This window comes from Tyto alba, unplaced genomic scaffold, assembly GCF_018691265.1.
Source record: "Tyto alba isolate M040663 unplaced genomic scaffold, T.alba_DEE_v4.0 Super-Scaffold_21, whole genome shotgun sequence".
Lineage (NCBI taxonomy): Eukaryota > Metazoa > Chordata > Aves > Strigiformes > Tytonidae > Tyto > Tyto alba.
In genome coordinates this window covers 11964319-11987923 of record NW_024881295.1, presented here as the reverse complement: position 1 = coordinate 11987923, position 23605 = coordinate 11964319, and the positions used below count along the sequence as shown (strand labels likewise).

At 39.9% G+C, this 23605-nt stretch overlaps 1 protein-coding gene across 2 annotated transcripts; it reads left to right on the top strand.

The window, feature by feature from the left end:
• Positions 1-70: 70 nt before the first annotated feature.
• On the top strand, positions 71-13407 carry GOLT1B (golgi transport 1B). Of its 2 annotated transcripts, XM_042795181.1 has the most exons (6): positions 71-204; positions 3810-3901; positions 5751-5929; positions 9370-9451; positions 10424-10457; positions 10815-13407. In XM_042795181.1, the coding sequence occupies exons 1-5, from the start codon at positions 180-182 to the stop codon at positions 10430-10432; spliced, it is 387 nt and encodes a 128-aa protein (XP_042651115.1). In that variant the 5' UTR covers positions 71-179; the 3' UTR covers positions 10433-10457; positions 10815-13407. The 2 variants fall into 2 exon arrangements, with proteins under 2 accessions (XP_042651115.1, XP_042651114.1); XM_042795180.1 differs by lacking the exon at positions 10424-10457.
• The last annotated feature ends 10198 nt before the right edge of the window (positions 13408-23605 follow it).

Here is a 23605-nt window from a genome sequence, read left to right as displayed (position 1 = left end):
GCGAGGCGGGCACCGTAAGACTCGGGGGGAGGGGGCGCGGCCGCGCGAACAACGTGGCCGCTGATTGGCGCCGCTCCCTCCAATCGGCGGCCCCCTTCCACCCGGCGGCCAGGCGAAGGGGGCTGCGTGTTTCCGGAAGACGTGGCTGCCGCCGCCGCCGCCGCCGCTCCGCCGCCACCATGATCTCCCTCTCGGACACCCAGAGTAAGCGCCGCTCCCTCGCCGCTGGCCGGCCGCGGCGGGAGGGGGCGGGGCGGGGCGCGTCGCCCGCCGCGGGGCTGGAGGCGGGGGGTGGGGAGGGGCCCCGGTGGCGGCGGCCGAGCGGCGCGGCGCGGTGCGGGCCGGGCCCCCCGGTGCTGGGCCCTCGCCCTTTGTCCGCGGTCCCGCGGCGCGTCCGACACTCGCGGGGCGCTGCGGCGGAGCGCCCCTGCCGGGAGCCTTCCTCCTCCCGCGGCCGGTTGGGGGGTGGCGGCGAGGGTGAGTGGGAGCTGAGCGGTAAACGGCGGTAGCGATTAGCCGGAGTCTTCTCGTCTGCCTCCACGCGGGCGCTGGCGGCGTGGAGTCGCTTAATCGCGCGAGGGGCTTGGCTGCGCTGCTCCTCGCTTGCCGCGGCGGCACGGAGCGTCTGCGGGTGGCACTGAGGGGGCTCAGAGTGAGGACCAGGCGCTCCGTCCGAAGTGGAGAAAGGAGCGCTTGTGTGTGACTGCGGGTTTCTTTTCACTGGATGGGAATATTTGGGAATAGAGGTGCTGGAAGGGGAAGTACAAAGGAATCAATTTAAAGGAGCTCATAAAAGTTTAAACTGCAAGGTAAAGCAGAACGTTAGGTCTTTCATTTAAATTGAAATCTCTTCAGAAACAGGAGATCTATTAGCTGGTTTTCCTTTTCTTACTGCCTCATTTGGGACTGTCAGCTAACTTCAGTGCTCACTTTGTTGCTTTTAACGTTCAGATCCAAGAATAGTAAATAAAATACTGTGGCGTTCAGGGGGTTTTAGTGGGTTTTCCCAGCTTTTCTGGAATTCTGAAGATGTTTCATCAAGTGTTTTTAAACTCATTGCTGTCTGGCAAAAATACAGAGCTCACAGTAGAGTCACTGATGCAGTAGCATGATAAATACCTGGAGAGGACCACTGCGTTCTTTGATGTTTGGAAACTTAAATTTGCACCTGTAGTCTAGAGCATTTTTGAAATGATTCATTGAATGGAGTTACAAATCACCAGCAACTGAGAAAGATTGCCCTTAATTTCTTTGGGGAAAAACTGATTTTTCAATACTAAAAAACACTGCTAACAAAATAATAATAATAAAAAATAACATATAACTCTATTAATTTTTGTCTTCCAAGAGTCTGTAGTGCGTGATTCCATTCTTACTTTGTACACAAAAGCTACAGGATGTACATTGCCTTCCCTTAACTTTAACAAGCGATGTGTCTTAATATTTACTAAGCTGTTTTGAGACAGTACTGCAGTACGCTTGCATAGCTTACAGGAGTTCTACAGAAACATTGAGAAAGCATTGCTCCATCCTCATGGTACATCAAAATAATTTTTTAAAAATCCTGTTTAAATGTCATGTGGCTAGTATCTGTTTCTGCATTTCTAGGCATTGAAATATTGTATTTGAGTAATATGGGAAGAGTCATCTCGTGCAGGAGAAAGCATTTAAAAATAGTTCACACCCTCTATAAAAATTCCTAGTTTATTGTTGCAAAGATTATGTACCAAATGTCAGTGCTTTTTTTTGTTGTTGTTTCTCAAAGAATGCTAGTCAAATATATTTCCAGATTCTGATATGAATCAAATCAGTACTACCTTTTGTTGAGATATTGGCAATAGGCAATAATAGTCCTGGACTAATCATCTTCTTTGAGCAATCATTTTGGGACAGTGAGAATGGTATTTATGTTTTTTTTCCCCTCCGCTAACCAGAGAATGTGCCTGTCTTCTAAAGTGAATCTGAATCTGTTGTAGGAGTAGGTAATTACAGACAAGTTTCAAGTGAATACAGAAGAAGTGTCAGAGTAGTAATTGCAACAGCTGTTGGGAGTTGGCCTCTGCCTTCTTGCTAGATACCTGCTTGGTGCTGTGTCTGTGGGAGGAATGAATACTTGCTTCTCATGATTGCATATTTATCTTATTGGAGCTGGTAATTCCTTTGGAGTCCTGCCTCCAAGTGTTTTCCTTCCAGAATGCAGATTGTTTCTGCTCTTCTAAAGTAAAGACTACTAGACAGAAGGGCAGATGTTATACTGCCTTCAGTCAGCAGATTAATTGAAAATACAATTTGCAATTCCATTTTTCATTTTAAACAAGTATTGAAAAGGTCTGCACTAAATCCATTGTAGCAGGTTACTTAGTAGTTTTAATTCTGGGTGGTTAAAATGCTCATAGCAAAAGTTTAAAGGGGCAGGCGATACTACAGATTTAACACCATGTGGTTTGCAACCTTGCTGACAGATGAGCCATTACAGAAGTTAGGGAAGTTGAATGTTGCTGTAACAAATCTTTGAGCTGTTTTGAAATTTTTTTGCAATAACTAAGTGGAAGTTCTGAAATAGATGGAATGATACTCCTTTACTCCGGAGCTCTTGAAGCAACAGTAAACAACCAATTAGCTCTGCATTGCAGTCAGAAGTCAAACTAAAATACGTTTAGGCAGATCTGACTAACAGTAGTGATAAAGGCTGTGATAGTGTGGGTGGGGTTTTTTGTTTTGGGGGGGGGCTAGACTGTACAAAACTACTGGGATCTTAAAAATAATATATATATGCACACACAGATAGAAACTGGGCTGCCAGCCTGTCAATAGTATTAGGGCTGGGTTTGCTAGCTCTTTTTGTGTATCCTGTAGGTTTCTAACTTCTCTGGTCACAGGAATAGCAATAATGTAAGGGTAAGTGCGTGGATAAATGTGAAGCTTTGTGCAGCAGTGTTGCTCCTGTTCCTATTATTTCTTTCCCATGAAGTCTGTGTGAGAGTCAAAGGCAGGCCTTGGAGGTTTCACTTTGAAAGTGGGATGTATTTCTAGGTATGGTCTTCAAGATACCTTAGAGGCTGTTTATCAAGTGATAGCTTTAATCATAGTTAGACATTTCTAGCCTGGTTTCTCAGACAAATCTTCTATCCCACTCGCCTTCCCAGTATTTCTTCAGCAACCTTTACAGACAGGCAGAACTCAGATTTTTAGTATCTACTAGTTTTGTGAAAACTGGCAACTGTCTGGAGGCCCAAGCCAGTGTTTAATAGCCCTCAGTGTGTGTGTAACTTGGAAGGAACCTACAGCATTAATTTGAGTTGTGTTCAATCCCGAAATTGGGGGGAGTGGAACTGCTGTGCAGGGTTATGGGAGGTGGAATGTGAGGCCTCAGGAGGATGGAAAGGACCAGGGTACTTATGTTACTGTGGTAAACATAGTGGGATAAGAGTTGCAAATGGAAAACAAAGTTTCATTATCTGTTCACACAAAAGTCTTCTTCTCCTCAAAAGGGATGTCTTTGCTCCATGTTTATTTACATGCATGCTTTTTTTTTTGTTGTGTTCAATTTCAATATATAGTTCCAAATATGTACTTTTTTTGATAAGTAGCTTCCAAATATCTCTCTGTTATTGAAGTGATTGGTGTCTACAAGACTGACTGTTTGTACACTCAGGAAAATTTTCAGGTGATCATAAAGTAGGCTGAGTTTTTATATAAATCTAAAACATCTGTAGATTAGATGTTACAAGTTTTTCACAATCCTTATGCATGAGTTTTCCCTGGTACTATGCTTTGTTACATGCCTAAATTTGTTTCTTTTTTTTCAGAGATTGGAATGGGACTAACAGGCTTTGGAGTGTTTTTCCTTTTCTTTGGAATGATACTCTTCTTTGACAAAGCTCTTTTGGCTATTGGAAATGTAAGTGCCTTCTGTTCAGTCTCAGATTCTGCACTGCTTAGAACAAAGTATATGATATATTAAAAATAAACTAAAAATAGAACAATGTTATCAATTTGAAACTGGATCACAATAATCACTGTGGCAATTTGGTATAAAAGAAGAGTTATGCTTAGTGATAAGAGTGAATTATTTTTCCTGATAAAAGTTAGAACAGTTCACATGAATCTAAAAATCATATCTCCAGGTCAGGCCTGTGGTATGTTGGTCAGACAAGAAGCAGCTTGTTCCACAGTTGTTATGCTGCTGCAAATATAATATTTAGATTGGCTGTTACTACTAATGCTTTCTTTTTTGTGATTTTGTAAGATAATTGTCAAATTTAAGTGTATATTTGGATCAGAATAGTGAAGTGCTCTGTACATGCTAGCAAATAAGCTTTGCTGTGCTTTATGACAAAAGAAAGAAGTATGAATTGCTGATAGTCTGGGTTTAAAAGGGACAATCACCCTTCATAGTAGAGATATTTAATATCTTCAGTTTTTACCAGATTAAAGTTTTCAGTTAAAGCAGCATAGAAAAATAAATCCTAGTTCTGGTATGCAAAATTCTCAGTCCAAAGGAAATATAAAATGTTTTCTGAATGTGATGATCTCTGTGTGTCTGCTGTTCCCAACTTTGCCAGCCCAGCAGGAGCATAGCTTGGTAGAGGTTCACATCCTCTTGCTGATGCCTAAAAGTCTGTGGTCAAAACTGATGAGTTTCATTCTGTAGCAGCAGGGTCAAATACTGAGATTCACTGGAGGAAAATATAAGAATGTATATTTCAATTTGGGTGTGTTAGTTGAAGCATTGTTCTGAGCCATCAATAAAGTCTATAGTGGAAGAGTTAAAATAATGCTTATTTTTTCTTTTCCTAATGTAAGGAGATCCTGTTTAGGGAAAATGATGAAAACATAGGTAGGAAGAAACAATGACACGATATGTAACCAAAGATAATGCAAGAAAAGGTATTGTATCCTTGGATAAAGTTTTTTAAAAACATATCAGAAAGGGGAAGAGGTGTTAAAGTGCTTTATTAAATAACATACACAATTTAAATTTCATCTATAGTCTTGAGTAAAATCTGAGATACTATCCCTTTCTCAGCAAACATGTTGCCCAGGTGTATGCTTACAAGCTGAAATAATTACAAGTCCTGTTGCTAAAGGACACTAAAAGTAGTTCTGACTAGTTGGGACTAGTGTGACAGTGTTTAGTCTATACTGGAACTAGTAAACAGTAGGAAGACTGTACACAGTAAAAAAAAAAATACCAAAACCAACCAACCAACCAAACAAACAAAAAAAACCCACCCTCCACCAACAAAAAACCTGATAATGTTCTTCAGCTGTTTTCCTTTTTTGGCTTTGCACTGTTTGTAGACCAGTGCAAGCTATTGAGGATGTCCATGGCACAGCACAGAACTGCTTTTGTAACATGTCTCTTCTCAGTTTTTAGGAACCTTTGCTGTCAGTGGTACTAAGCTTCAACACTTGGATAATGGTTGTACTTGTGTTACAGGACAGATATAACTGTTGTCACCAGGTCTTTTGACATGATTGTGTTTGTCAGAGACCTCAAAGGTAGACTTCTTGCTTTTTAAGCAGCTGAGAGAAGAGTTTTTGAATGCTAGCTACAAATGCTTTAAGATGGATTTTTTTAAAAGAAAATCACTAGTAAATTGCTTCTCACAATCTATATTTCGGTATTGAAAAAGTTGTGCAAGAAATACAATATAATTTTGTAGAATAAATATATATGTTTACATCCTAAACTCAGGAATATAATTAGCTATTTTATTTCTTTGGTTGGTTTTTGTCTTTTCTAGGTTTTATTTGTGGCTGGCTTGTCTTTTGTTATCGGTTTAGAAAGAACATTTAGATTCTTCTTTCAAAAACACAAAATGAAAGCAACGGGCTTTTTCCTGGGTGGTGTGCTCATAGTTCTCATTGGCTGGCCTTTAATAGGAATGATCCTTGAAATTTATGGCTTCTTCCTATTATTCAGGTAAGACTTGTTTCAAAATGCCTTTCTGTATTGGTATATCTAGGTATAAATATTTATTTAGTGTTGCTACATTGAATCTGACAAAGTGGCATCCTTTAAATGTTTGCTTTTGATAGATTTTTACATAAAATTGTTGACTTACATTTGCAGTGGAAAGTTGGTAAGTATTTTTCCAAGACTCAAGTGTGCTAAAGTTTGTGAGGCATATACTAAACTGACTTTGGTAATGTTTATGTCTAACCAAGGAATTGTAAAGCTTCAAGAATATCTGGAAGCCCAAATTGTTAGCAGTGCAAAGTTTATTTCCTCAATAAAAAAGACAACTTGTTTTGGTTTGGGTTTTTTTTTTTTTTTGGTGGGGAGTTTGTTCTATTCTTTGACATGGGACAAAATACTTGGTTACAAACGTCCCAGGTTTGTAACCTTACAATGTCATTACTATGGTAGTCCAGTGAAAAGATGTTTTCTGTCATGTTTCATTACACTTGTACCCTAGTATAGTCAGAACTGCTGGCTTTGGTTACTAGTATCTCAACTGAGTTAAGGAAAGAAGAAAATTGTCAAATTTTTTTGAGCAGCAATCTTGATAAATGTTGTAGCTTTCACAATGTGTCATTTAACTTCTTCATAAATGCAGTTGTAATGGTAAAAGAATTTGATGTGTTACAACCTGCATACATGTATATTTTAACTTTATTTCTATGCTTGAAGTTCCATGCTTCACTATAGACCAAAGTACAAAATATGCTAACAAGTAAGAAGGGAGGCTTTTAATTGTTCTTGGACTTCTTCTCAGATGAAGACCATTTCATTAATGGTTATTAATGTAATAAGACACCTAAAATATTTTCAAAGTGGTAAGCTATTGACTAAAGAGTACAGCTCCTGTTAATAACACTCAAACCACTGTTCTCATGGCAATCTTTTTTTCCACTCAGTAAAATTATATATTGTATTTAGTTTAGATAAAAATGTTTAAATATTTTTTGAAAAAAATGTAACTTGGCTCCTACTGAAGACAGTGAGACTTCTGAAAATTAATTTTGCAGTTTTAATATATGCTTTTTATTGTTCTAATCTGTGTTATTCTGAACTCTATCGCTGCAAGGGTTTTGAAAATCTCGGTATTTCATTGAATCCATTGTCTCTCGTTGCATGTAGCTCTTGCGTTTAATCAGCCAGTACAAAGTGAGTGTGTTTCCAACCAAACACCCCTCCTTTTAAAAGATCTTGAAAGAATCATAAATTGCTCTGTCTAAGCAGGTATGGTTATGGATTATCTATTGGTGTGAAGCCAGGGGCTATCAGGGTAAAATAATGTTGAAGGGATTATAGAAGGTCAGTAATTATCTGTAGGTCAGCAAGACTATCCCTTAGGCAGAATAGTATCAGCAAGGGATAGATAGTTCCAGGTGTGAATGTTTATCTGATCTGTTTTAGTTTAAAACATCTCTAGGCCATCTCTTCTAGTGATTAATACTTGTTGGCATCTAAATCCCTTGTTACAATGTTAGTTACTACTTCAAAGCAAGCTTTTTGTTTTGCTTCAATCTTGTTCATTTCAACCATTATTGTGTTTTCAGCAACTTTGCTCCTTTCTGTAGTTAAAAATTGAGCCTTTCCTCAAGCATCATTTTATATGATTCCTCAGGATCCCACTGTTTGGTTACATAATAGAAAACTTTCCTGGTTATCATTGGTCTCTGAAGTATGTAAATTTTTTAAGACCAAGGAACATCAGATCAATTTACGCTCCTTTGGACTAGGGCATCATGTTGTGAGGGTGGGCATTTCTGTTTGTCCTAATGGTTTTACTCATGTGGGTTACCAGGACTTTTATATGGAAAGCCTCTGTATTTATCAAGAGTGCTTTAGCAATGCCAGTAACTTTACTTCAAATCAGACTAGGAGTTGAATACAACTGAACTAATGAATACAGTGTTTACAAATGTAAAACAGTATATTGTACTTTTTTCAGTTTTTTGATTTTTTTTTTTTTTTTTAATTACATCACTAAACCAGTTCCACTGGGTGTTCAGATCCCTCTAGAATCTTTACTTGTAGGTTGTCTTGCCTATCTAGACGACTTCTACGCAGTCATATTTTGTATGCCCTGTAGCAGTAATTGCAGAGCCCCTATTATCTACAAAGCAACAATTAGGTAGTGGTAACCAAGAACACTTAAATGACAGGATTGCAAAGACTGGTTTTTTTTTTTTTGAGTCATCTGACTGCAGTGAGAGACACACACAGTTGCTGTTTTACTCTGGTTTAAATCGAAAATGTCTTTCCTTTCTTGTCATTATTTAACATGCTGTCACAAGTTTCCCATCAGAGGTTTAGTATTTTGCCATACTTTCACATGCTCAGATTGCATTCATTGGACAAGGCTATTATAGGACAGTATTTCTTCTTGTACTCTAAGTTGCTTTTGGAGCCTTGTTCAGATTACAGGCATCCAAAGTTATGGCTAACATTATTAGCCTTCTTATACCAACTCTTCCTTATTCTTGGCTACACCAGTTATTCTGTTACAAGTGGTTTGTGTGCCCTGCATCAAAATTTACTGGACCACTGAAATAATCCAGTCTTTAAAAAAAGAAAATCTCTAAGAAAAACTTGCTGGTATTTGTATTACCCAGCAAATAGTTCTTACCAGTGTAGTGAAGAGGATGACTGCCTGCAAAACTTCACTGTTTCACTGTGGCAGAGGTCTACTTATGTGCTAATGCTTATTTGACACCTGGAATGTATAGCTCAACAAGACATAACTTAGAATGCCACCACCAGCTGAATTGCTGCAGTTGGCTGCAAACAGCTGAAGTACAGGCATAGAGAATTTGTTTTCCTCCTGCAGAGACAAAGTGGACAGTGCAGGAGGCTGCACAATAGCAGCTATGCTAGGCAACATCCCCCAGCTCATGATTCAAATCTCTGACTTAACTTATTTCACAAATTTATGTAAATATACAACTCTGCCATGTTTAATTTTCTTTAGTTAATATAAGGAATACCATATATGGTTTCAAAGGGGATTACTCAGAATTAACTTCAGTTGGTTTTACATTGGGTATTGTAAGAATGTATTTCCTATAACGTAAAAATAATTATCTCAAAATATGTATGGTAATTTTGAGAAATCAGTTCTGTTGACCAAGTTGGGTATTATTTCTTCAATTATTTTTTTGAAGAACTGACTGAGGGTTGCCAGTTATGAAGGAAAATAAGTCCATTTAAAAATATGATGTTTATTTCCTGGTTTTCTCATTTCTCTGCTGAATGTATGTTGATATATTTGGTAAAACTGATGTGCTGCTAACAAGCTAAAATATTTGATGTAATCTTGGTTTAAACAATCCCTCCTATTTCTTCATTTTATACCAATGTGAGAATAGTTTAATTACAGAAACTAATACAATCTCCTGATATCTTACCTAAAGGGGGTTCTTTCCTGTGGTGGTTGGCTTTATTAGAAGAGTTCCAGTTCTTGGATATCTCTTGAATTTACCTGGTATAAGCTCGGTAAGTGTTTGGCGCTTCATGCAAAATTTAAAGCTTGTACAGTTTTTTATTCCATTGTTACAGCAAGAGTCGAAATGCATCAGAAATAAAGCAAATATAATTTCAGAGCAGTGACTCTCAGTGTATTCCTGTATAGTTCTTGCACCATACAGATTGCCTTCATTCCCAGTGAGACCTCTAGACGTAAAAGGAGCAAAAGGAAACCTTTGCATAAGCAGCCCCCCAGTATGTGTTGTGAGTTGGGAAGAGCCCTGGATTGGGACACTGGGGTTCTGCTTCCTGTGTCGCTGTTGGCCCTAGGTGACCAAACAGGCCAATTGTGCCCCTGTCCTGTGCCTCGTCTCCTGTCTGTACGATGAGGAGGATGCTGTTGTTCTTTGTGTAGTACCTGGATATATTTATGAAAAGCGGCCTGTAAAAGCAAACAGTTTAGTTCAATGTTAAGTTGCAGCTTGTATGGTGAATCCAGAAACTGTCATGATGCATACTTGTTCATCAGATATATTTATTAAGGTCCACTGCACTAGACTGTGTCTTGCTATTTACTAAGATTTGTAGTTTTTCAAATGCAGTTTTCCATTTTCTTAACCAAATAGCCAGGTATTTGAAGACACTTAACAGTTGCCAGAAAGATGGTAATCTAGGGTGTTTCAGTCAACTACTTTTACTGTGCTAATTTCTGTATGTATTTTAACACAAGCATTTTTAACCCTAGTTTTGAAAGCAAAAGTTTTAATATCTACTACTAAAAAATTAATAGGGGGTGTAACTTAGATGCATACAGGCTGTTTTTTTAAAATTAGTGTTCAAGATCATCTGTTCCAGTCATATAGTTAGGCCAAGTTCTGGCTCATAATTCATGATCAATTGAATATTTCATTTGTCAATTGATCTTACTTAATCATATTTAATTTGATCATAATGGGGTTAAATCTTGTTTTAGAAAGATAATTGTTAATGTTTTATTCAAAGCCTACGTAGGCTCAGAAGAGAATCCACAGTAATGGTCAGTTGAAATATCTTACTTGGTCTACTAATGCATGTGTGGCTGATACTGTATTGTTTTGTTTTAATCATTAAGCTAGCAGTGTTATCTGCATTCTTCTATTTCCTTTTTCATTCTGTTGCATCTTCATGTTGCACTGTTAGTGTCTATGAGAAAAACATGTCATGCAGAAGCACAATTGCAACGTAAGATTTTTAATTTTCACAAACTTAATTCATGAGACCTTGGTGAGTACTATTTGACTCTCATTTTCAGTCACATACTAACTGTGCAAGTAGCAAGTAACATTTGAGAGTAACTTAATTTCACTGTACATTTGTCATGCAGCTTAAAATCTTTTTGTCTCCTTTTCTACAGCTTGTAGATAAAGTTGGAGAAAGCAACAACATGGTATAATGACAAGAGGGCAGAAGACTGATTCTAAACTTACTGTATTATTTATAAAATCCTTTTGAAGAATACTCAGCACAAAGATTAAGTTGTGTACAAAGGAAAAGCTTGTTACATTCTTTACATAACAGTTTAATTTAAAATGTATAGTCAACAAGATACATTAGAAAAGAAGCTCAGCAAGTATGCTGCTAGGAAAGTAACTCCAGAGTTTGGGAAGTAAATTGAAGAGGTGAAAGTCATGGAATAACCCATGTGACAACTGTTCAAGACTATTTCTGTTGGTTTTGGAAAACATGCTAGAGGCAATTAACAGTGCCTGTACTTAACCTCCTTATTTTGAAGGTGCAGTAGAGCAAACAGGCCTACGCTTTTAAGGGTGACCCAAACTTGTTCAACCCTCTGCTTGCAATCAGAGTGCAAAAAAAGAAACAGAAAACTTCTTGTGTAACAAGAGATGCGTCTTTGCATGAAGGTTAAGATGACTATTCATCTTTGTGTATTACGACAAAAAAAAAAAAAAAGGAAACCCTACATGGTTCTGTTGTAAACATTTTTGTAAATATGTGGCTGAAATAAAACATTGTTATCTTAATGTTTCAAAGCCAAATGTAAGTTGATGGTATTTACCTTCTGTTTTGGAATATGCAAAAGGTCAATCTTTAACTTCAGTCTTAAATGTTGGTTCTGAGCATGTGGAGCTCAACAGAAAACTCTGGAAACTGGCTCATGCTCCTTCCAGTTTGTTCTCCTTGAGTCATGTTACATGTGCATCCAGATGAGAATGTAGCCCCTTATCACTAACATGAAAATTTTGTGAAATATGCTTAGTTCACAAAAAACGCATTTGGTTAAGGTGCTGACGTGAACCCTGTGAAATGTATCTTATGAAAATTTGAACCTTTGTTCTTAAATAGTTTGAAGGTAAGGTTTCTTTGTTTACTCTGGAACTACAAATTTATTTTTACAGTAATAAAAAGAAAACTTAAAAGTTCTGTGTATGTGAGTCTCTGGGGAGAAGATCGAACTAATGGGTCTAAAGACAAGTGCCAATCTCTGTATGTTTTGTAACTTGTTTTTTGGGTTCTCTTCAAATAACTTAAAACTTCTATCAGTCACAGCAACAACTTTGTTGTTACATAGATTCTTATCTAACCTGGAATAAATGTCTCCTACTAATGCAAGGATCATGTTTCTGCTTCTATTGGAATGTTGAACATTGTGCACTTTCAATAGGTTTAGTTACATAGTGTCCTCACCTAAAAAAATGTCATAATTAAGTAAATTGTATTTGTGCAGGCTTGGGGGGGTTGCTGGTGTGTTTAACTTTCTCTTCCCTTTAAATGTAATCATAAAAAAATTACCAAAATACAATGGTAGTATTTCAAGTAGCTATGTAGTCTTACAGGTCTAATGACTGTTTTCTTTGATATTTTTTTTTCTCTTTATTATGCAGTTAAAATTGGTATTTTCCAAAATAACTTTTAAGAAGAATCCTCATATACCTACCCTTTTGGAGGTTGCTATGAAGTTCATTTGTATGAGATATGTTCTATTTGCATTACAACTGTATAAATAGCCACAATCTACTATTCCCAATATTTAATTTGCTTCCTTCTCAAACAAGCACAAAATGATTCAGTGGAAAAAATGCCATTATATTTGCAATGAGTAGCATCTGAATAATCAGTATGTTTATTTTATAAATGACAAAAAGTGGCTATATTTGCCTGATGGCATGAGTGTTATAGTTTACAAACAGGACTAAATAGGACTCGTGGCTTCTACCTCAAGAGAGAAACCAATTTTAACTGCGTCCATAGATCTGTTGTGTGTTAAAAAGGCTAGAGAATAACACTACAGCAGTTTAGCAAACTCATCTTGTTTGCTTTGGTAGAACACTAGTCTGTACTGTGGGAATCAAGTACTGTTTAAAGCAGAGAGTGTTCATCATTTACATTAGAAGTCAGTTATCTGAAGACTTTTGTTCCTGTCTTTTGATAAGTAATGTGATGGGAAAGGTGGATTGCACTGCCTGACTACGGAGCTCTGACGGAAAGCAAATTGTTTGGTAAGCTGAAGTACCTTTATCAACGAGAAAGCTGATGATATGTTTCAGAGGTGATGAATGTGTTGCTGTAGATGATCTTTTAGCCCTCTGAAATGCCAAGTTTTAGGCAGTTCATCTCACTTCTATTTAATTCATTGTTTAACTCAAAAGTCAGTTTTTGTCAGATGTGAATTGTTGTGAAAAAGCGTCTGAGGGAACAAAATTGTATGTTGAATTTAGCGTAGTGTTTATCCCTCAAGGTAACATTGTCTTTGAGACAGTTTTGCCAGGATAAATGTGGATGGCAGCAAAGGTCAAGATGACTTAGCCTTAAAGTGTTTCTGTTGTTGTAGAAATATCTTTAACAGAAACATGCTTGGAACATTTCCCCTTTTAAATGTAATTTATAATTGCTGCTTTAAAAATTGTAAGGTTGGATCTTATTCTGAGCAAATGAATACTGTAAATATCCTTGTCATACCTTGAATAAATGGGTACCTTTTTCTATAATTTGCCTTTGTGTCTCTTTACGTGCACCTTTTGAGAAAGTGTTTTGACAGGTTTTCCTTTCCAAAGGTTAGAGAGTGCATGCTGTTACTGCTTGGCTATCTTACACTGTTGTGACTTTCATAGTAAATAATGTCTTTGATTAATCTGAAATGGAAAGGGGTTTTCTTCTTACAATAAACCTTTTATATAATCATCCCCCTAGTTATTCAGGTTCAGTTTCAAACACATCACAACAAATTGTGGACATTAGTTACATGGGAAATAGTTTCTTTGTTAAACTACCTCCTTTCCTTTCTGAGGAAGTAACTGAAACTTCAGGAGAAAGAGGGCATGTGCCCAGAACTCTGAGCAGGTTCTAACCCCTGTGCTTTCAGTTTTGTTCAAGGATGTGAGCGTGAGCTCTCTATCCTAGAGTGGCTTGATAAGCAGGTTTACTAGTCTGTGGTGCTCTGCAAGCTTGTAGTCCACTATTGAGGATTTTCATAGGGAGTAGAACAGCACAGCAAGGGTTTTAATTAGTTGTTGAGGTGTTGTGTTGGTGCTGTGTCCTAGTTGATGCTCTAAAAACTTATTTTTGCTAAAGTTCTAGCCTCTCAACTAACTTTTACTGAAGTTGGTTCTATCCAAAGAATTCCAAAGGATGGGTACTTCCTAATTTAAAAGGAAAAAAAAAAAAAAAAATCCCAGCTGTATCTAGTTACATTTGTTAAACTGTGAGAGGTATAATGTTAATCTGTATGCAGCTCATGACCAGTTACTGTCAGTGAACAGCTGCCATTTATTAACCATGAATACTTTGTTGTTGCTCACAATATGGTACCACTGTAGAGTCTGTGTCAAAAACTATGTAAAGAAAGGTATTTTGTCTTTGGTAGATGTCAAAGGATCAATTTTATTGGATTGCTTTAAAATTGTTTACTCACCAGATTTCAAGGTACAGATTCATCTGGTGGTTGCCTTTCTGGTTCACTTCATTATCAGGCTGGAAAGTAGAGGCCATGTCCCTAAACCAAGTGTACTGTGTATGTCTCCCAGCTGTGTCTTCAGCTGTCACTGCCAACCCTTGGATTCCTGTCTCTCTGGCTGCCACGTCCTGGCTTGCTTTGGCTGTTACTTCTACCCTTCCGATTGCTATTACCAGCTATGACAGCACTAATGTGCTGATACCAGACTAACTTAACCGGCAGAATTTGGCCTTTGTGGCCCATTTGTTCTAAGCTTTGCCTCTTTAGTAATGGTCTTATATTAAAGTATCTTTCAGAAGACTTGGATCTCGTGCTCAGTCCAACAAAGAGATCCTGCAGCTGCTGTAATCCCTTGCCAAACCTAATTTCAGCACAATTATTGTATGCTGAAGCATCTTCCTCAAATATGTAACAATTTACAGAAAAAATTACAGGATTGATGTGGAGTAATTTGGTGTGGAATTCATTATCTCAAACTAAGTGTTCTGACTTGACAATTTGGGCTATTGCTCAAGATCTATTTATAGAAATGCATTTATGTGTTTTTTTCCAAGTTAATGTGTCTAGTTTACCAGCTTGAAGTAGCACATGACTTGCTATACTTCCTAAAAAGCATGTGTGTTCCAGTACACTTTCTAGCAGATCTAGTTTTTCATTGAAGCAGTAGTACCACTTTGCCGAGGAATGTGATGGATCTCCTATAAAAATATATAGGTTTGAAGTATCTTCTTGCATGTGATGCCAAAAGCTCATAACAGGATTGGGTTCCTAGCTGACATACCATATGCAGGAATGCATCTGCTGAAGGCAACAGCGTTTAACCTACTGTTTGGCACAGGGGTGTACCGCGTGTTAAGATCCAGGAGCCAAGGTGTTCGTAACCGAGGACTGGCCTTCTGCACCATCGACGTGACCGTGTGCCTGACCACGGGCAAAACTGAGGTGACCTTTACTTTTTCTTCTGTTTTTTTTGTTTTTTTTTTTTTCCCCGGTGCCTCGGTTCCCCGTGGCCACCAGGGGGAACCACGAGGAAGCGAAAGGCCCCGGGGCCACTGAGGCGGCGGCGGGAAGGGCCCGGGGGGGGGGGCCGGGCACCCCGAGGCAGCCAGCGCGCTTATAGCTGCAGGGCCGGGCATCGAGCGGTGACACCTCACGGGGTTGTCATCGTCTTCTCAAATCAGCCACACAACAAGCCCACAGTTCGGAGTCCGACCGCCAGGAAGTGGGACCCGAGAAACCTCTTGAAAATTTCTGGCTGCTCTTCGGTGTACTTCTGGAGTCTTTTAAAAAGCTGGATTTAATTTAGACTGGGGAATCACAACGTGGCTTTAAAACACAAAGCGGATGTTGAGCTTTTTTATAGAGAGCCGTTCGTGCCGAAACGCTGCTGCACGTCAGCCCCTCTTTCGGCTGGCAGGGTTTGAAGAGGTCAGGTTGTAATTTGGAGGTTGGGAAAGCGGGCTTTCCACTTGCTGCAGCCCAGCTGCCTCACTGCCTCCTTTTCTTCAGGCACTGAAAAGCTCTTCCAGTAGCATCAGAGAAATCAAGATTTCACACTGATTTCTACAATTTAATTCTACTGCTTTGAAATAAAAGGCATTTTTGGCCCAAAATACTTTACGTCACCTGAAAAAAATCACATTAGGTCAGTCTTTAAATACTGATTTAGTTTTTGTATTGAAGCCAAGCAGTTCAGCAGCAAGCCTTCAAGATGACCTGGCTGAGTGGCTTTTATTATTAACTGTAACTTTGTGTGTCCAAAGAAGGACAATGAAGCTGATGAAGGCTCTAGAGCACAAGTCTTATGAGGAGCGGCTGAGGGAACTGGGGCTGTTTAGCCTGGAGGAGGCTCGGGGAAGACCTTATTGTTGTCTGCAACTGCCTGAAAGAAGGCTGTAGTGAGCTGAGTGTCGATCTCTTCTCCCAAGTAACAAGTGATATGAGAAGAGGAAACAGCCTCAAGTTGCATCAAGGGAGGTTTAGATTGGATATTAGGAACAATTTCTTCACTGAAAGTGTTGTCAAGCATTGGAACAGGCTGCCCAGGGGAAGTGGTTGAGTCCACCATCCATGGAGATATTTAAAAGATGTGTAGATGTGGTGCTTAGGGACATGGTTTAGTGGTGGACTTGACAGTGTTAGGTTAACAGTTGGACTCAATGATCTTAAAAGTCTTTTCCAAAATAAATGATTCTATGATTTTGTGAACTTATATGGAGAATTATCCTCAACTTGATTACCCTCTTCCCCTCCCCACCCACTGAGAAAACCACAAGAGCACAAAATAACTAGTTTTTCCCCTCCCTTACTTTTCTGGCAGTTTTTAAGCAGGCCTGAGTGGGGGAGAAAATAGGTGACTTCTTGGTTATGAAACCTTGGTTGTTCCCTTTGATGAGGAAAATGGGCTGGTGAGGAATCTTGGAGCTTTCCTTGAAAGGTAAAGGAGTGAGTTGATTCTGACAAGAACTCGGGGTTCACACCGCCCGGGTGCTAAAGCCTCAGAAGGAGCCAGCCCAGGGGGGCTCTGCTGCTGACTCAGCCCCTGAGGTGCTGCCACCACCTCCAGCATCTCCCTATTCCCCCACTCCCACCAGTCCCAACTCCTTTTAAATGCCTTTTGAAGGCTTTGCCGCAGAAGCGGGGCTGACATTTCATCTTCCACAGCGTGAAGGAAGACAGCCCTGTCCCGGCAGGGCTGTGGGGAGGGGGGCAGCGCTGAGGCGAGGCAGGCGCAGCGGCCCAGAACCTTCTGGAAGAGGCCTGTAGGGAAGGGCCCCGCACCACTGAGGGGGCTGTGAGGGGGCTGTGGAGGAGAGGTGAGGAGAGGAGCTAAAAAGCACAAGTCTGGAGAAATGTTGGGAACAAACTCTGTTCTTGGTTAATTCCCAGAGTATAATGTTTTTCTTGCCCCTCAGGGCAGAAATAAGTGACACATTCATTAAGTGCTTATTTAGGAAGAATGCCTAAAATGTGTTGTTTACTTGGTTCCAAGTACCCTCACACATGCAGGCCTTTTCCTTTCAGCCTTTCCCTTAGTGTTTTCCTGGTGGTCAGGTGTTCTGTGGCTGCTTTCCCCTTTATCTTCTCTAATGGCTCTTAGTTTTTAATATTTCTTTCTGAGAGTGTAATTATGTAGTCTACTTTGTAAGGATGCCAGCTTAGATGCTTCCTGCCTTTTAGCATCTACAATTACTTCCTACTCCCATGCTTTTTATCTGGGTTTTTTAAACCCAGAGCAGTCTATTAATCCATTTTACAGCAGAGCCCGAACACAGCAGAGTTGACATGTCCGAGGAAGTAGAAAAATGGCATGAGGATGGAAATGAGGAAACAAGCACTAGGAGAAGGTGCTGCCACAAGAAGATCTTGCTTCTCCAAACATAACATCCACTGAAACATTGCACCTCACTTGAGCCCTTCTGTGAGGTGATGTGTGCCTTTATCTTTCTGTTTCTACAAAGAATCCTGTTTCTTCACCTTTTCCAAAATGAAGACTAGTAATTGCAACCATCATTTCCTGTGTTATAAAGCTTATTATTTCAGCTTCTCCTATCATTCCATTATAGTCCAAAGTGACAAGATTCTAAATGACCTGCCCTTCTCTGAAATAAAAATAATTTAAAAAATTATCTTGCCCTAATATTTTGTACATGTATAAACACATATATATGTATAATATTTACATAATACTTTTTTTTTCCCCCCCTTCTGCTAGGAAATTTCTATATCATCCACCTGATTCTTATCCAAAGGTTTCTCTTTCCCTCACTTAATTCAGGACTTTAAAACTGTTCCACAACCATATTCCCAGTTCTGCAAGGCAGCTATATGGAAATCATGTCCTGCAGTTACCTTCTTAATTATTCTGAAGAGTTTTAGTTTTGAGACTGAAATCAGTCACAGGTTTTCCCTGAAGAATATTTTAGATGAAAGTTGATGTTTCCTTATTTTAAATATTTGTGTCAATGCACATTCATGCAGTTCCAGAAACTAAACGTGATGCAGTTTTAGTACAAAAGCAAAGTAGAAGCAAAGTATTTCAGAAGGATCAAAACATACGATTCTGACATTTGTGAAAAAACAAAACAAAACAAAACAAAACAAAATCAAAACACTTTATTTTAAAACATAGCTTTGCAACATGTTTCAAAAAACCTTATATTACAAAATGCTTTGAAAATTTAAACCAAAATCAAAACTGAAAAAAAAAAAAAAACAGAAAAAATCAAAATCAAACTGAAACACAAATTTTGTCAGAATTATACATTTTGATTGAATGAAAATTGCTTTCTCCACAATTTACTGCAGGAAGTTTTCATTCCATTTCAGAAGGAAAAAAATCTCAGAATCCCAGTTTTCTCTTAAATGGAAAAACTGGTTTCTACCTACCTTCACCCTATCTTTATGCAGATCAGGGTTACAAAAGGAAACCTTTGAAAGTGTATCAAGCTACGGGCTTCTGACCTTCATTCCTTGTAGAATTATGGAATTAGACAAGATGCCTCTTTCAAAATTCCCCATTTGGCTTTATATCATAGAGCCTTTTGATTTTTCAAATGGTAGTTCCTCATATTTCTGTGGCTAAAATGTGAGTTTATTCAGTTCTGGTTTGGATAATGTGCACGATTGAAACCTCTTTGGTCTTCCGCAAAAATTCCACTCATGAGCCCACAGCAAGCAGAAGGAATGCTGTGCTCTTCTGCATGGTTTCTGTGCAGACCAGCAAAAGGAATGGAACATACTAATCACAAGGTTTTGTGCCCACTCTACAAACATAATCTGCCCCTAGGGCCCCGGGTATCACAGCTCCTATTCACCTTGTGAATCTCTAGAACTTGTGAAAACACTTTGGACTCGAAGCATATAAATTACCTTATTCTCTCATATCTGTGAAAAACTTACTCATTAAAACTTCTAAAGTTTAACAGTGCTGTCAAGCGTTTACAGAATGCCTTTCATTAATGGAAAATCTAGTGTAGAAATGAACGAAGGCCTCTTTTATGAAAATTACATTTTCAGATTGTAGAAAATGTATATTCTTATTGATGGATCAGTACAACTGATTGAATCAGTAAAGGTAAAGTCCATGTTCCTTGCGTTATAACTTCTGTAGTGTTACATATGGATGGTAATGAGAATGAGGTAATGCAAGCCAACACTGCAAAAATATATCTGTATAGCACATTTACTAATGGCAATTTCAGTTTTTGGGGTGCTGCAGCAAGATGCAAGTTCTGAGGTAATTTCTGTAGCTTCTCTGAGTTTTGGTCTCCTTTTTCTGATTTTCATTTGCAAATTCAGGGCCAGCTTGACTATCAATGAAAAGACCACTTTTTAATATATATCCTAGATTACTTGGTGCTTTGGCTTTGCACAATTCCTACGTAGTTCAGATAACATTTCCTCTTTCCTTTCTTTCTCCAATTTCTTAGTTATGCTCAGGCCATGGACTCTGCTCTGTGCCTCAACAGTTCTCAGCAGTTTGGGGATAACTTGAAATGCATCTCTTTGGTGGATCATGATGCAGAGAAGTTAGAAAGGAAAGGGGCTCACCGCACAATACTGCTCAGATTGGCAAAGTGAGGTCTAGAAACAGTAAAACTGCATTCAAACAGCTTTTGTTCTAGAGGGATTCAGAACGCTGAACTAAGTCTGGAGATGTAGGACATGTAATAAGGAATTGTGGTTTGAGCTCAGAGGGCACCTGAGCACCACACAGCTGCTCACCCCCCCCTTTACCCCAGTGCAGAGAGGGAGAAAATAAAGGAAAGGCTTGGGATTCAAGATAGGACAGGGAGGGATGAATCACCCATTACGGTCATGGGCAAAAGACAGCCTCATTAGGGGAAATAAAAACCATAAATTTAATACAGACACTAACAACAACAGCACTTAACAGACAGAGTAGGACAGTAAGAAGCATTGCTACATCTTGAAAATACCTTCCCCCCACCCCTCCCTTCTTCCTGGGCTCAGCTTTTCTCCCAATATCTCTATCTCCTCCCCCCAGCAGCGCAGGGACAGGGAATGGGGGGGGTGCAGTCAGTGCTGCTGCTTCTTCCATCTTCAGGAGGGGTACTTCTGGAACTTCTTCCCCCTGCTCCAATGTGGTTCCCCTCTCACAGGAGTCAGTCCTCCACAACTTTTCTCCAACTTGAGTCCTTACTAGCTGCTCTGGCATGGGACTCCAACTGGAGTCCCTCCCATGAGCTGCAGCCCTTCCCAAGCTGCTCCAGCCAGCATGGGACACCCCCGCTGCAAACCTCCCAGCAGTGAACTACAGCAGTGGGGGATGCTTCTTCCCATAGGGTCCTGGCCACCTTCAGGTGCAATCTTCTGGGTCATCATGGGGCCCTCCACAGGCCATATATCAGCGTCTGCTCCACTGTAGCCCTCCATGGGTGGCAGGGGGGGCCGCCCTGCCATCTCACCACAGGATACAGGGGGGTCTCTGTGCTGGTGCAGCTCCCCCGCTTTCCTCCTCTATTCTTCCACTGACCTTGGTGTTCACACAGATGTCACAACTCCTTACAACTCCAACTCCTCCTCCCAGGTCCCTTAAATACATTATGGCAGAGGCACAGCTGATTGGCTCGGCCCTGGCCAGAGGTGCGTCCGACTTGGAGCTGGGGGAGCTTCGAGAAGCTTCTCACAGGGGGTCACCACTGTAGCCCCTTCCCCTGCTACCCAAAAACCCCACCACTCACTCAAACCGAGGACAGGAATGCAAAAAGTTATATGGATAAATGTCATGTTGAGGGGCAGACTCAGCATTACTTTTCTGAAAGGAAATCCTGACCTACCTATCTAGAAAAGTATTTGGAGAATTCAATGAGCATGAAGACAGTGGAGGTCCAACTGATACAAGCTACTTGGATTTCCAAAGGATGTTACAAGGTCCCTTACCAAAAGCTTGTAGAAAATAAGCTCCAATAAGAAAGGTGCTTTTCTGGTTTATCTTATTAATTGGTTAAAGGATAAAAAACAGAAGGGAGAGAGAGTCTGTGCAATTGAGAAAATGGTAGGGAAAGGGAGGCAAATAGAGAAAGCACAAAGTTTGCTGATGAGATTAAAACCTTCAGAGTAATGCTGTTGAACAGTTCAGCTGAACTAGAGCTGTCTGCCAAGAGTTGCAGAAGGACCTTATGAAATTGAGTACACAGTTATCAAAATAACATATAATAACGAATGCAAGTAGAAAACTATGCACATGGGAAAACAAAACAAAACCCAGTATTACCTTTTAGGAGAGAAATCTTGGAATTAGATTTTTTTTTTTTTAAATACCTGTTCAGTTTAGTGCTCAGGAACAGTCAAATTAGGAAACAGAGCACCAGGCATTATTAAGGAAAAAGTCAACGAACCAACCAACCAACCAACCAACCAAAAACAGAGGAAAAAAGGCAAATTAAAAGTAAATATGGCAACCTGTATCTTGAGAGTTTTGTGTAGTTCGTGTTCCCATCGTAAATCAAGGATGATCAAGGGTATGGAACTGTTTTTATAATAAGACTAAAAACATTAGCACTCTTCATCTGGAAAAAGGAGATGGTTAACAGGGGATTCAACAGTAGTCTGTAAAATCATGGATTACATAGAGGGGATGAATATTTTGGTCTTTGTGTTTACAGCCTCACAATATCAGAATAAGGGAGCATGATGTGAAATATTCAAATGGCACGTTCAAAATAAAACAAAATTATGCAATTTTCCACAGAACAGAGCTGAATTGTGGAACTCAGTAGCACAAGATCTTATAAATGCCAAATTTGACATGGGTTCAGGGAACTACTAAATTAATAGATAGATAAAATCCCTGAAGAGCTGTTGAGCCTGAAGAATCCATCTTTCAGGAAACTGCTGTGGTACAAACCCCTAGAGGCTAAAAGAGCATATCAGGAAAGTGCTCCTATGTGCTGATTCTGTTCTTGTAGCTCTTCCGCGGGCACCGACTGCCAGAGGCAGGGCACTGAATGAAACGGACCTCTGGCCTGACCCAGTATGGTTGTTCCTATGTTGTGGTTGTAATCTAAAGATGATTCATTATGAATGGATTGAATTGCTCTCCTGAGCACTGAGTAGTAGTTCACTGATGATGAATTGCAGCTGTCTGATGCTTCTTTGCTGCCTTCTCTGCCTCCTGTTTTTTGTTCTATCATTCTTCTCTCCTAAAGAGCCACTAAAGCATCACTGTTCACATCAACTTTCATTTTGGTTGGTGTCATTTACCCGTGTTTCTTTGGAATCAAAATTTTTGTAATTCCATGAAATAGCACTTTCTTATCTGGCTGAAGAGTGGCAGGAACTGAGATCTACTTATGTTCATGTAACTGATCTCTGGCACTATACAAGAGAGAATTTACGTACATCATGCAAAGCAGAACCTGACAGTTTTGACAGTAGCATTGAGATGAAACAGCTTCCTACAACTACTCTCATGCAGATCAGAAGGGAAAAACGTTTATGGAAACAGTAGTAAAGGAAGAAAAGACTTAGCTGCAAAATCAGTAATGATGAAAGTAAGCACTTTGTGAACATTATACTGTGGTTACACTGGTATTTTCTCATAAAAAATCATGGGCTTTTGTACTACTACTGTACACTTTCACTGGCAGCAGCACTGGTAGAAGGAACAGAGTAGACCGTAGAAGTAACAGGGTAGACTGACCTCTGATGTTTATTCTTTTGTCTTCAGGTGTTGGTCACCTGCCTGCCAGGTACTTACGCACAGAAGCCCAAGACCCAGCTGGCTGTGGGACCGCCAGCTGAGGCATGAGGAGCTGTAGCTACACGGACTTCAGTGTGGACTAGCTAGGTACTGGTTAGTAAGGGGAGGACCCAGCGCCCCGCTGTGAAACATCTGGCAGTCCCAGCTAGCTCCGAATAAAATGGGTTGTGTGGGCCTGTCCTTGTGCCGGAGACCTCGGCACGGGTGGTGCCCGTAGCAGTGGAAGGCAGGAGGCCTGGGGGAAGGCTGCCTTGCAGCCAGAGCGCTGAAGGGCTTGCTACCGATGGGAGGGATGAACTGCGAGGTGCTTGGTGTGTCAGACAACTTGGACGCGAGAAAGAGGAAATGACTCAGAGTCGGAAAACGATGAGTTTCTTAATGCTTGTGAAGGGAGAGGACTAAGAAGAACGTGTCGTCCTCTGCACGCATCACAGTAAAAAAAAAAAAAAAAAAATTAATTACCTCTGCTCGGTAGGCGCAGCGCAGCGCACGGTGCGGGGCCATT